We start from the raw sequence: 14,908 nt of genomic DNA, 5'->3' as shown, positions 1-14,908 counted from the left end.
TTGTGCAAACCTGCTTTAACACAGCAGAAAAAAAAACATGTAATATAATGGAATTTGTTGTAACAAATGACTGATTCTAGGCCCCTTTGTAATGGCAGATATTTTTGAAAAGAAAATCTCTCATTACCTAGACTTTAACAGAGTTTAATGAGTAAAGTATATCAAATATGTCTCTGCACTCCAGTCTCAGCTCTGACTCAACTATTTTAAGGAAGCTGAGGGATCTTGAACTTATAATTGTGCGCATCATAGTCAAGAAGTACAGAGCCAAAGATGAAAACTAACCTTTCTATCATATGACCTTAACTTCCTTAAACTAATTGGAATGCATGTTTTTACACTATTTGTTGGTTGCAATGAGTTAAATTGTGTTCTTGATTAAATTTGTGCATGTGATGGGACCGTGGGTCATAACAAACACATGACTACTGGTCATGTGTTGCAGGGGGGAGAAAAATCCCTGTACCCACAGCTGTCATAGGCCTGACTGGACAGATACAAACTACAGACCACAAACTGTAAACCGGACATAACAGTATGCGGGTTTGAGTTTCCCTTAAATGGTGTGCCAGGTTGTCTCGTCTGTAAACCTCTAGTTGGGTGGGATGGGTCACTGCCAAGTCATACCGGACACTGGATAAGTGAAACTTGGTAGAAGACGTGAGGAGGAACCTGATCAGGCCGGGTATTTGGTAATTCTCATGTTTAGTCTTTGGAGTGGCACAACCTGTTTGACAAGATTGCAGGCCTCCTACAACAGAAAGAGGTGTCATCTCACCAAAACCAAAAATAAAAAGCTGTTGAACAACTTTCATAGGTTTCCCTGAAACCTTGACCTTGAATCCACAACTTAGCCACACTCAAATGCACCTTGTAACATTAGGAATATATTTTGTGGGTATTAAGTCTTGCTTGCATGTTTCTTGATTCCCATATTCACTGAGAAACCCAAACAATCTGATCTGTAGAGCTGCATTCCTCCACAAAGGGACTGTACAATGGAGTTGCAGCCCCTCCCCCATGGCAGCCCAGTCAACTATTAGAAGGTGGAGAACAAAGCCACTCTTATTCCTTCGAGATGTACTCTGTTAGGATGAGAACTGTGCCTTTCAACAAGGACCCAGATTTTACTTTTTTGGCTGCTCGCCACAGCGTGTTGAGAGAAGGTAGGCGAATAATGGGATGGAAACAAATGTACCTACATTTCCCTGCTCACTAAACCCTAGAACAAGTTTTTCCACTGACCCAAACTGAGCAGGGACTTACATGGACAGCCTGTATGTGATTGAGTTCAGACCACTGATGGGAGTCATGGGAAACACATTGCTTGCTTGGCATAAAGGGTTTAGTTTATTAATGCTCAGATGGTGCATGAGGAAATGGTGACCTCTAGTGAAAAGTAAATGCTATTACTGTGCATTCACTCCATGCTTGGTCTACAAATCCTCATGCTATAGATGAATATTAAAGTGTTTAGAGTTAGTTTGTTAAAAAAAAAAAAAAATAGATATCATTAAAGATAACCCTGTTTACCCTTTGCTGGCATGAATCTAAGTAATCAAATATCCTCTTATTATTTCTGTCTTTCCTTTTAGTCCTTTTTTATACATTTCATAAGCATACATGAGTTTGTTTTTTTGTTTAAATAAATTTCACATTCCATAACTATAAATGTGGACTCTGCACTACTTTTACATATGTTTCATAATTTTCAGCACCATACAGACTCTGTCTGTTTGCACTGTTTGTTAAAATATATTTAAAAATTTCGTAACTATACATATGGACAGTGTTTACACTGCTTTTTCAGAAAATATTTTTGCAGTGTTTTGCACTTTTTACACCTATTATTGTATTGATACATACTGTCTATTGTTTGCACTATTCTGCACTGTTCTGTTCTTCACTCTTCGATGTATGTTGATGTACCCGTTCTCACATTACTATCAGTATTGTTAGTATCTTTATGAAGTGCAGTGTGAACACAATATTAAACTAAAATAACTAAGGTTCATCCTATAAGACAGTGCAGAACCCACACAATTTACCTTGGTTTCACAAATTCTTATAATTAGGGGTCCAAGCAGTGTTGCTTGCTGCGGACTCCTATTGTTCTGATTATTTTTTCTGTCTTTCTTCTTCGTCTTATTATTATTATTTTTCTCAGCTAAAAGTGTTTGTGCAGCAAAAACTGAACAATGGAAACTCACCAAAATTGGCAGGTTGGTTGCAAATTCCGCCCACTACTCAGGCTAAAAAATGACTCATTGATTGCAAGGTGTAGGTGTAGACTCTGCTGTAGTTTTCTGAGACCTCTCCAACATTGATATGATCAATATTTTACTGAAAGAAACTGTTGTATGAAATCTAAGATATGTCTTCTGCCCTCTGGTGGATTATCTGTGCACTTCAGGAGTACAAAATTCAGCATTGCTGCGGTTTTTAGGAGAAAATTCTTGAAAAAGTTACAGTAAGAATAACTGTTACATTGCTATTAATATTAAGTGAAACAACCTATAATTACTAAAAAATATACTTTATTTTATTGTAAAATCATGTTGAAAGTGAGTGTATCAAATATGATACAGCAGGTACATACGATAATTTATTTTTGGAATCCCTCAATCATTATTCTAATGACTTTCTTACTGCAATCTGCATTATTCCTACCAAAATCACAAATACACTGTAAAACAAACTAATTTAAGAATGAAATATCATTCTAAAACAAATTTACATTGGAAATTTAGATATTTACGTGCATTTTTTTTTACATATGCAACCTGCTCTCATTATAATCACTTGTGTGTTGTGAACAGTTATGAACAAGTGATAGACTAGCTGATAGTTGTCTTTTTTGTGGGGTGATTTTTACTAAATCCCTGGCCTATCATAATTGTGTTATATTGACAAATTCAGGTTACACTGACTGTTTTTGCAAAAAAAAAACAAAAAAAAACAAAAAAACAAAACACAAATCAATTCAAATGTGCCAGATTTTCCAAGAGCGATGAACAATGCTTGTTATTGTTTTTAAAATCAAAATTATTGTAATGGATGATATTTTTTTTATAAATGCCTGATGCATTAAATATGATACAAACAAAATACAATATATGTAAATGACACAGATTTTTGTCAATCTCATGAATAATGACGTATCAGCTTTAAATATCCTGAATATGGTGTTCAAGTTTGTTTTTTAATCCCCAGATGATCCTCAACACACTTGAGTCTTTGATGCAGTCTCACTGACGGCTCAGAGCAGTTCCCCTCCTGGTCACCAGAGGGCGGCAGAGACCGGCAGCTCCACCGCGCTTTAAACCAGCAGCGGTTGATCAGCGGCAGTAAACAGTCAACATGGCTGCCTCCATGAAGAAAGCAGCCCACGACATAGAAACGCGAAAGCGGACGGATGATGTGCTTCTGTCGGAGGGGATCGAGTTCAGCTCCCTGCTGCTGTCTCCGGCCGTTCTGGACGGACTGTCCGCCGCAGGCTTCCAGAAACCCTCCCCGATCCAGCTGAAGGCCATCCCGCTGGGCCGCTGCGGTCTCGGTACGCTCCTCGAACTGTCTCTCTCTCTGTGTGTGTGTGTGTGTGTGTGTGTGTGTGTGTGTGTGTGTGTGTTTGTGTGCCCAAAACAGAGTGATAGTGTTGGTTTATACATCTCTAATTATTTATACAGCAGCAGAATCAGGTGTGCTGACTGGATCTGACCTCTGAATCCGCAGCTTTGTCATTTATCCTGCAGACTAAATACAGCAAGTTCAAATTCAGAACTATTTCTGTTGCGCGATTGGACCAATTAATATTTCACCTCAAGAAGTACCGCAGGTATTGATAAAATGACATGGGAAACATATTGTGTATTAACTGATTAATGTGCGCTCCTGACCTGACTCTACTACACTTCCCAATACTAAATAAATTTAAACTTGCTACTAAAACTGAGTCAGTTAAATAAAAACAACAACAACAAAAACTATCCATATATTAAACTTTATGTAAAAAAAAGGATGAAATATTCATTGAAATGCTGCCTATGAAATAAAAATTACAATGAACATTATGTTCTGTCAAAAAAAAAGTTTTCGTGCTGGTGCATATCAGACAGCATATATGTGATATGTGATGCCCTAATACTGGCCACAATTTTTAATAGTGATTAATTTTTTTAAAGCCATATTTCAGGATAAAAGCCATATGATCGCTACCTCCAGTTTTATATTTTAAAAAGATCACATAACATACAGTTTATGTACATGTGAGAGTAAGAAAGGCTAAGATGTAGTGAGCAGCGATGGAGGATTGAATATTTCATAGCTCTGACTGAACCAAATCTAAATGACATCACTGTTGCAACAAAAATGCTGACAGCTCTGACTCTTCAAATGTTAATTTATTTTTTGTAATTAAGTTAATGAAAAGAAATCACTTATGCACTTACAAATTAAATGCCTCAACATAATCTGTTGAATCAGGCGTGTTGTGTTGTTTTCCCCTGAAACTGTAAAACTTACTGCATGGCTCTTCTTCCTCTTCTTCCTCCTCTTCTTGTCTGTGTTTTTTGGCGATCTGCAAAACAACTTTAAAGGTGCATATCACCACCTCCACCTACTGTATGTGAACATGTAGAAGCTGTGCTTGTTAAGGCAATGAAGGCAGTTTGGCTTCATGTTATCAGCTCTATTTATTGACAAACATTTCATTTTTGAAATAACACATTATTAATATAAACTTTCCATCATAAATGGTAATAAGATAAAAAAATAGCATTAATTTACTGCACTAAATTGCGCATCCCCTTTATCAATCTAATGTTAAAAGGTCTCATGACAAGTGTAAATTTACTATTTACACTTAAGTTTTGGTTTAATCCATGTTTTGAGATATTACTGAGATTTCTGCTTCCAATCCAGTAAAACAGAAGTACAGAGAATTACAGTTCATGGGCTTAGAGCACTGGAACAAGGACACTCAAAAAATTGAACAACAACATACCTTTCAAAGATGTTGTCCCTGTTGGCCTGGATAAACCTCAGAATATGCTGTCAGTCTTTTACATAGGGACGGTATAAAGTAGTTCCAGTGAAAATGTGTCATACTGGCTGATATTTCAAACCAAAACAACTATGGCTCCTTACCACAAACGGAGAAAATCTTATTTTCTGTCATTTTTGTTTGAACTGACCCCTCTACTTCAATGTACGCTGCACACTGGCTAAAATGAAAACCACCATGATTGATGTCATGATTATTCATTTGATTCAAAATGAGGAATAAAAAAATGAGGAATAAAAAAGTTTATTGCACTTCATTTTTTTTACTTCCAGAAATGTGGAAAAAAAATCTCTTGCAAACACATAAACCTTTTATCCTCACATGGGAAATATAGTTACTTTGCATTTGCAGGTTGCTTGTGTAGTGAAAACTCTGTTGCTTTGAGCTGTGAAGCAGAGTGCAGTTAATCAAAGTGTACTTGAAGTAAATGCCTGTGATTGGTGGATAGGAGGCCTGTGATTTGGTGCAGCAGATTAGGCTCTCTAGATATGAAGCATCAATATTGTAGCCAATCAAGTTTAATTAACTGTGGAAGTAAAAATTGTGATGTTGATTATTCAGACGAATCGTCCTGCCTTTCATTGTCCATCTGGTGTTTCAGATTTGATTGTACAGGCCAAGTCTGGCACAGGGAAGACGTGCGTATTCTGCACCATCGCACTGGACTCTCTGGTCCTGGAGAATCCTGCAACTCAGGTGAGCAGATTTAATTCCAGCGGAGATCAAGATGAGTCATGGAATACGGGGAAATGTTTCTTTCCTGTTCTTTTAATGTCCGTGATGCATGTACAAATCCCAGTTCCAAAAAAGTAGGGACACAGTTGTGTAAACAGAATGCAGTGATTTGAAAGTACTTTTTGACTTGTACTCGATTAAATGCAAGTTCAAAAGCCAGCATCTGTGATGGTATGGGGTTGTCTTAGTGCCCATGGCATCATGGTTAACTGGCACAGTTAGATACAGGATTTGGAGCAAGATATGCCACCAGCCAGATGTCTTTTTTCAGGGAAGCCCCTGCTTATTTCAGCAAAACAATTCCAAGAGACATTCTGCACGTTACAACAGTGTGGCTTTGTATTAAAATAGTTTGGCTACTAGACTGGCCTGCCTGTAGTCCAGACCTTTCTCCCACTGAAAAAGCATTATGAAGCGCAAAATATGACAGAGACCCCAAACTGTTGAGCACCTGAAGTCGTATATCAAACTAGAATGAAGCATTTCGCCTTCAAAACTCCAACAATTAGTGTTCTGAGTTCCTGGAAAAAGTGACGTATCACAGTGGTAAACATGACACTGTCCCGACTTTTTTGGAACATGTTGCAGGGATCAAATTCAGGACAAAAAGAATGAAGTTTATCAGTTTGAACATTACATATCTTGTCTTAATTTAAATATATGTCATATATGATTTGTGAAACATGGCAGTCTATTTTTATTTACATTCTACACACTATCACTATCGTCCAATGAATAATACTGAAAACAAAGCATTCAGAAGGGGAAACAAAACTTATATTTTCATCTTTGTACCACTTGTTACAATTTTACATTCAACAAATGGCAAGTAAACACTTTGGTTTTGTGGGTATTTTAATCTGAGTTTAAGCTGCTTAGTGTCAAAAGAGTAAATGAAAGAGGAGAACTATTGATAAAGCAGAGGAACATCTTTGTTCTACTGCTCTGTACTTATATTAGCTGTGGGGTCTTAATGATTGGGAACCAGCCAACGCCTGTCTGTCTTTAATCTGCTCCCAATCAACTGTAAGTGGGTCTTGACATCCAACTTTGTTCTCAAGCCGCCCCTACTTTCTGTTCTCCCGCAGGTTCTTGTCTTGGCTCCTACTCGCGAGATAGCGGTGCAGATCCACTCAGTCGTCATGGCGATAGGCTGTGCCATGGAGGGCCTTGAGTGCCATGTTTTTATCGGGGGCAGGCCTGTGAGTCAGGACAAACTGCATCTGAAAAAGTGCCATATAGCTGTGGGCTCACCTGGTAAGAGGCCAGCGGTGAGGCATTACCTGTTTACATAAGCGTTGTGCTGTTATTATTGTGTTTTGTAACTAATATGTTCCTGGTTGTGTCCACAGGTCGTATCAAGCAGCTGATCGAGCTGGGCATGTTGTCCACCGCCAGCATCCGACTGTTTGTTCTGGATGAGGCAGACAAGCTGCTGGAGGAGGGCAGCTTCCAGGAACAGATCAAGTAAGATAAACACAAACATCAATGATCATGTTCAGATTTAATTAGTCGCATGATACAACAGCAGGCTGGTGATGTTATTCAACCAGAGTACTTAGACTTAAAGGGATAATTCAGATTATTTGATGTGGGGTTATAAGAGGTACTTATCAACAGTCGGTGTATTACCTACAGTAGATGGTGGTCAACATGCTCCCAGTTTTAGAGAAGAACATGTTTTAGCCAGTTTAAAAAAGTCCCACCAAAAAAAATATTTTACATATATTTAGAATATTTTCACTGCTTTTCCTTGTCATCATACAGCCTTTTCCAACAAGAAACCACCATGAGAGCCAGAAATCACTTGCTCCAAGTCAAACAAACGCCACTGGCAAAATCAGTCATTTTATCTCACAGAACATGGGAGTCGCTGGTCTCTCAGTCATGTGCGACTTTGGTGAATCTGAACGATCCTAAAAACATACTAAATAAATTAAAAAAGAATTAAAGAGTGACATTTAGCTTATATAACTGGCTTATATCATTTAAATAAATGCTATCTGATGGCAAGGTAAAGCAGTTAAAAAATCTAAATATGGCATACACATTTACTGATTTATTTTTTACTTTGGTGGCTGTGAGGTAGAGCAGGTTGTCCACATATCAGTAGCTTGGTGGTTTGATTCCGGGCTTCTCTGGTCCACATGACAAGTTTTTTTTGGGGGGCAAAATATTAAACCCTGAATTGCACCTGATGGCCGCTCCATTGGTGTGTGAATGTGACAGCACTTTGAGTGGTTTATAGACTAGAAAAGTGTTATATAAATGTAATAACATTTACTTTTTTAGGTGTCTAAAATATGTTTCACTCCTGACCCTGTCTTCAGCAGTACATTGCTTTGTTTCCTACATTGAGACTCCTTTTACTCTTGAGCTCATTTACAAAACACACACACACTGAAATTCACCCTTGTCTCCTCTGTTTCTCCAGCTGGATCTTTTCCTCTCTGCCTGTGAACAAACAGATGCTCGCACTCTCTGCCACCTACCCAGAATCCCTTGCTCAGCACCTGACTCGCTACATGAGCGAGCCTACTTTTGTCAGACTCAATCCCAGTGACATGGGCCTTAAAGGTAAGGGGGGGGGGGGGGGATAATTTAATGGGTTCAGCCCTGCAGGAACGTCCACATCCCTGGCCTAAATGACTCTCTAAGAGGCTGCAGCAGGTTCAGTTTAAAAGCTAGAATACAAACACTGGTATCATATAAAACTAGAGCACATTCCAGTTGCACTGGTACATGCCATGCTAGCTTGCTGAGAAAAACTGGCATGGCAATTTTCAGAGTGGTTTCTATATAAAAATGGGTTCTATGGGTACCCAATAGTCTTTCCTTTACAGACATGGCCACTTTATGTGAATCCCATGCAGTTTTGGATAAAACCAGTGTCTTGGAATATTTCTGCATACTGGGCTAAACTATCAAAATTTGAATATGCTTTAGACACACAGTGCTGGGATGCATCTCAAATGAATCTTCAGGTCCCCAGCTTTCAGATGATGTATACCACTTCTATGTAGCATATACTGTTGATCTGCCATCTTCCCCTAAACCTCCCCTGCCCCCCCCCCCCCCAAAAAATGACAAAACTGAATTTATAGAAGGGAGGAAACGGGTGGAAAAAGGCTTATTACTCGACCCATCAGCTATGTCTAGTTTACATACATAAACAACACAGTGTCAGCAAATAACTGCTGTCTAGACTAACAGAATACGCTAATATGGACTGAAAAATAAAGTTTGTAATATGACATGTTTAAAAAGGTTATTTTCAGGAAGAAAACATTATTTCTTCTGGAGGATGTGAGATGATGGACAGTTAGCAAAGAGTAACAGATGTTTTTTCATTGTGTACAACATGAAGGGTAGAAATTGCTTCTTCAGAGTTAAAGAAAACAAACCTTGACATTCACAGATACAGCGACTGTGCGTACATCAAAAGCTAATTTGTTCGTCCCCTAATATAACACAAGTGTTAAACTGTCAGTTATGCTGCTGGACTTGATATTTCCCGTGTGTGTGGTCCTCGTGCACCCCCTGTCAGGTCTGAAGCAGTATTACAAGCTGGTGCAGTCCCATCCTTTGCCTCACAAGGTGTTCGAGGAGAAGGTGCAGCACCTGCTGGAGCTTTTCAGTAAAATCCCGTTCAACCAGGCCCTGGTGTTCTCCAACCTACACACAAGGTAACGCACGGTTTCAAATGTTTACCTTTAAGATCATGGATACTCTTGACTATCTTTATCGTCAAGAAAAAAAAACTAGTTGTGTATTTGCTCTTTCAGTGATGTTGAATTGGTACTGAACTTCTATTAGATTTGAAAATTGATTACGTATCTGTAAGAAACAGTTTCTTTAATAGTGTTGCTCTGGATTTGTCCCACAGGGCTCAGCACCTGGCAGATATCCTGTCCTCCAAAGGCTTACCTGCTGTTTGTATCTCAGGTGAGAGGACATTTGGAAGATCAGGGATTTTTGTGGAGGAGGGAGGAAGAAGAAAAAGGAGGGGGATGAAAAAAGGAATAGAAGGAAGACAAATAAGAAATACAGGAGAACTGTCTGGATCAAAATTATCCCTAAACTTTGAAACCACGTGTCTCTAATCACACTGCAAAGTATCATTATAATGTTTATTCTGCATCATCAAGGGCAGGTCATGATCTTGTTGATCCACCTCCCTAGTGAGAAACCAGAGATGGCTTCACTCTATGACTCAGGCAGTCAGCACGATCAAAAATTCAGTTAAGACAAAATTCAGAGAATGTGTGTACTTCATATAGACCACATAGAAATGTCTGTAATTTTTGAAGTCTGGTTGCTCCCTAAGTGAAAAAGATGCTCAATTTCCACTGACTTCGGTAGGAGATCATTCACACACTACAGAGTGATGAGGGAGTTTCACTTTTTCACTTTGAATTATGTTTTTTAAGCTTAATCCTGGTTTGCTGCAGTCTGTTGTCCACTGTTGATACTGCAGCTCAGTACATCGATTAGAAAATTGATTAGTCAGTCCTGTATATCAAGGAAAATAGTCAATCAGTAACATTGATTTGATTTGTGATCTTCAGTGATGTCCACGTGTCCTTCGTTATGAGACAGCGTGAGGCAGAAAGGATGTTGTTTAAATCTGCTCTATCAAGTTTAAAGATTCATGTGCAGTTGTCAAGTTAGAAATAAATGGCATGCAGTAAGAGCTCAAGTTGATTTGTAATTTTTTTGCATTTGTAATTGCAGCAAGTGTTGCTTTTTGCTGTAATATATTTTAATATGCTCCATAGCTCTCCATTATAACAACCTGTTCATCTTGATTTAAGCTCAGTGAGTCAGATGAGGCACCAAACGTCCCTTTTTATGTGAGCACACACAGAGCTTGAAGAAGAAAGCCTGGGTTAATAAAGCAAGTTGATAACCACCGTTTTGATACCCATTATCTCTGCTCTGAGTTTTACGTTTTGTCGAGCCACCTTATGCAAAAAAGAAAAAAAGCCTGGCTGTGTTGAACTTCTTTCATACTACAGCCCTCAGTTGAGGAGGTCTGGCATAGGACTGGACGCATGTGCAAGGTTTTGTTTGTTTTGTTTGTTTTCATGGATGTGAAGTCAGATTTCCTTGTTGTTGTAGTAATAGTAATAATGGCAAATACAAGAAATCACTTAGCTGAAGTGATAGTAGTTTGGATAACTGAATAGGAATTTAGGTAATTTTAAAAGTAAAAACCAAATTGGTTACATTATCTTCAGTTTCTTGTCTTTTGTATGATTGTAATTTGGGGCTTTTTCACTGTTGGCCAGACATTTGTTTGGGGTGGGGTAACTTGTCATATTTTCACGTCATCATTTTTGACATTTTATAGATGTGGCAAAAAAATAATTTCAAATAATATTGAAGCATTAATTGCTGCAATTTAAACTAGTTTTTCTTTTTGCAGAAGAGAGGCCGTCTTTCTGAGCAGAGTTGATTCACAGAGTTGATTTCAGTTGATGTGATCTGATGTGACTGTGTGTGATGACCTGTACAGGTGGACTGAGTCAGGACCAGAGACTGGAGGCCATGTCAAAACTGAAGCAGTACCAGTGCAGGGTGCTCATCTCCACTGACCTGGTGAGACACACATCCTCTCCATGTCACCCATCACTCATGCTCTTGTCTTTATGCATCTCTTGTATTATACTCTGCTTCTGACCAGCACGTTGTTTCCTCTCTGTCCTCTTCTTCCCATCAGACATCCAGAGGTATAGATGCAGACAAAGTGAACTTGGTGATAAACCTGGATGTGCCGCAGGACTGGGAGACGTATATGCACAGAATCGGACGGGCTGGCCGCTTCGGTTAGTCTCTATACTGTTTGGTTAGAGCAGAAACCAGCAAACTAACTAAAACAGCTTAAATGTCATGTTTGCTTACACTTAAAAGAAAAGAGGAAATGCTTTGTTTTGTTCATTCTTTCATTCTGATTCAGAAGGCATGTTTCAAGAATGTCCATATTAAAAAAAAAAAAAAAAAGCCAATCTTATACCAACAAATACAGCCTATTCTTGTTGTTGCAGTCTACACAGAAATCACTTTCGCTCTCGGTGGTATATGATTCGTATAAAAACTGTTTGTTTCACCTGTTTTGTTGCTCTAAATTAGACTTGATTTGCTTGAGCAGCAGTGAGCATTTCCTGCTTCTTCCTGACTGCATTAAACACCATTTTAAAGATTAGCTCGAGCCTCAGGAGTATTAGCAGGTTTGACCCACCCAGCAAGGTCAATAGGTTCCTAATCATCTGCATTTAATTATAATTATCTTGCCTTAACTTGTGTGTTGTCTCGGAAACAGAAAGTAATTCAATCTTAGCATGCACACACACACACACACACACACACACTGTGTTTGTGTGTGTGTGTGTGTGTGTGTGTGTGTGTCTGTGTGAACAACTCACACACCCTCCTTTTATCCCTTCCTGTTATTTGAATGGGTTCTCATCAGGATTACATTTTATTTGTAGGCACTCAGGGGCTGGCTGTGACCTACTGTTGCCATGGTGAGGAGGAGAACAAGATGATGGCAATTGCTCAGAAGTGCAGCCTGAATTTGTCTGCATTGCCGTGTGAGTTTAACATACTGCATCTAACTTTTCCTCTCTTAAACATTTAAGGACCAGTGTGTATAATTTTAGGGGGATTTATTAGCAGAATATGTTGGAAATTAAATGTAATTTTCATAGATATGTTTTCATTAGTGTCACTAAAATAAGAATCAATGTAATTATGTTATATTGCCCAGAATGGTCAAAGCAAACACTGGCTCTAGATACTGCCCTTTGTGCTTTTTGTGAGTTTTGTGGCCACCATGTCTTCTCCTACATGCCTGGTCAAATATTAATGGATTACATGTAATTGGGATTACGTTAAAAATGCGTAATTAGATTATAGTTACATTGTCATGGATTATTGGATTACATTTTCAACTCTATCTTTAATGTATGGCCAACTATGATTTTTTTTTTCATGACAACCAGTACTCTACAAATTCATAAAAAGTGGGTTTGACATACAGAGTAAGTGCTCCACTTTGTGACAGATGGACCTGGCAGGAGAAAAAGAGCCCTCTGCAAAAATGCATTTTTATTTGCATTGAAAATTATTTGAGACGAGAGAAAAAGTGCAGTCTGTTTTTTAGTATTATATTTTTTGTAATCCAATGGATTAAGTTACTAATTACAAAAATACCATGTAACTTGTAATTAGTAAGTGACCACAGTTTAAAATAAAAAAAATAATCTGACCCAACCCTGCCTACATGTGTGGATGGACAGAGTGAGGGGAGTTGGTTGTAATCTGCAAACTCACCACTAGATGCCACTGGTCCTTTAAATGAAAGGCCTTGTTTAAATGTGAAAAGTAATTCCAAGTCTCATCTGTCTTCTGTTCTTTGTAGCCGTCATAGAGCCTGGGTTGATGGACGAGCCGTGTGACTGGGATGTCTGCACCGAGGCTTCTGCCCCGGGCCCCTTGTTTCAGCCCTCTTCCAGGACTGACAAGAAGAGGCATGCCAAGCCGGTCACTGATCAACCTCCAGAGCACAGCGGTCAAAGAAAGCCAGAAAAGACCCATCCAGCACCCAGACTGGGAGCACACAACAAAGGAAATGCTAGAAATGTGTCTTATGCAAATGACGCTCGTCCACAGAGTCCTCCTCAGGCGGCGCCGACTAGGAAAGAGCTGCAAGACGCTCTGCCGAAGATCCCTCCTCTCAGCTCGTTCAAGACCTGCGGGTCAAGGTTTGTGACCTTTGAGGAGGCTGAGCGGGACTTCGAGAGCTTCATTAACACGGGGCTGGGGAGATCAGTGGAGGTGATCAGGGAGTTCAGAGGTCGAGAGGACAATGGCCCCGATGAACAAAATAGTCACAAAGAGTCTGTCATGCTTTATGACGATGAAGGAGCTCAGAGTTTAAAACAACGTAGAAGACAGTGGAAATCTGACTTTTCACGTCCAAGGTCGAGTTCTGGTTCGTCGAGGTCACAATCTGACGAGGACGATGGTGAATACAGAGCAGTCACTAAGCCTCAGACTGAAGCTAGACAAACACCCAGTGTGCCTCAACCCAAGACGGAGACCACCAAATCCAAAGCTTCTGCACCTCAAATATACCCCCAGACAGCCTATGCATCAAACAGCAGAGATTTGTCTCAGCCCCAGAATTATGAATCTGTACCAGTCGATAAATTGAGCAGGCGACCCAATCAGACGGCTCCAGCACAGACCGGCAGAAACGAACCAAGAAAGATTAAAGAAAAGATTGGGAAAGGGAGCAACAAGATTTCAGAGAAGAGACACGGAAAGCAAAAATGGACGGAAAGGAATGAAGCAGAAAATGATGATTATGATGAAGAAGAGGATGAGTGGAGTGCTGAAAGTTACTGGAGAGCCAGCTACAGAGCCTGGAATGATTACTACACCTCCATGTCTCCTTTTCAAGAGCAAGGGTACCAAAACTACTACTACAGCGTAGCCCAAAACTGGATGGCAGCTTATCGTATGAACGCTATCTACATGGAAGAACTCCTGAAGCACTGACTGGTCTGTACTGTTTATCAGGACCAGTAATGCTGTTTCCTAGTCAGAATGTTTGCACCACATCCAGGGTCTAAACATCTTCTGAAATAAATTAACTACAGGCAGGACTTGGGTACAAATGTTTGCACTTCCAGTCTAACAGGTTGCACTTAAATGTTTTGAGTGTGTATTTTTCAATTAATTTGTAACATTAAATCTATATCCCAATTTGTTTTCTAATAAATTTCCAGTATGGAGCATGTATTTCAAAGTCTTTTTCTGTTATGGCTCTCCACATTCACATAATATCACACTATCCTGTATTTGTGATTTTTTTTTTTTATGTATACCCTGCAGGATTTGTTGGTACCATTTGTAAATGCACCATTCAAAGCTGGCCCCTCTTCCTCGGGTCAACGAGCAAGCGAGAGAGTGAATTAAGAGAAGGAGTGATGTTAGCGAGAACAAAGCAGTGAATCTTAAATGAAATAAATCAAAAACATTATTTTCTGATTTCTTCACGGCCAGTACGTATGTACCTCAGCCGTGCAGGTCTATTAAACAGAC

The 14,908-nt window shown here is 39.3% G+C and overlaps 1 protein-coding gene across 1 annotated transcript; it reads left to right on the top strand.

Moving 5' to 3' along the window:
- The first annotated feature begins 3,287 nt into the window (after positions 1-3,287).
- Positions 3,288-14,605, top strand: ddx20 (DEAD (Asp-Glu-Ala-Asp) box polypeptide 20). Its single transcript, XM_084721180.1, has 11 exons — positions 3,288-3,556; positions 5,664-5,758; positions 6,886-7,054; positions 7,150-7,264; positions 8,232-8,374; positions 9,345-9,483; positions 9,684-9,742; positions 11,316-11,398; positions 11,520-11,625; positions 12,289-12,390; positions 13,221-14,605. Exons 1-11 carry the CDS (start codon positions 3,361-3,363, stop codon positions 14,360-14,362), a joined length of 2,349 nt encoding a protein of 782 aa, XP_084577306.1. The 5' UTR covers positions 3,288-3,360; the 3' UTR covers positions 14,363-14,605.
- Positions 14,606-14,908: the final 303 nt, after the last annotated feature.

Source organism: Lutjanus erythropterus, chromosome 6 (genome assembly GCF_056507025.1).
Source record: "Lutjanus erythropterus isolate fLutEry1 chromosome 6, fLutEry1.hap2, whole genome shotgun sequence".
In the NCBI taxonomy this organism is placed as follows: domain Eukaryota; kingdom Metazoa; phylum Chordata; class Actinopteri; order Lutjaniformes; family Lutjanidae; genus Lutjanus; species Lutjanus erythropterus.
The sequence above is the reverse complement of the archived record's forward strand: the minus strand, read 5'-3'. Positions and strand labels throughout refer to the sequence as shown.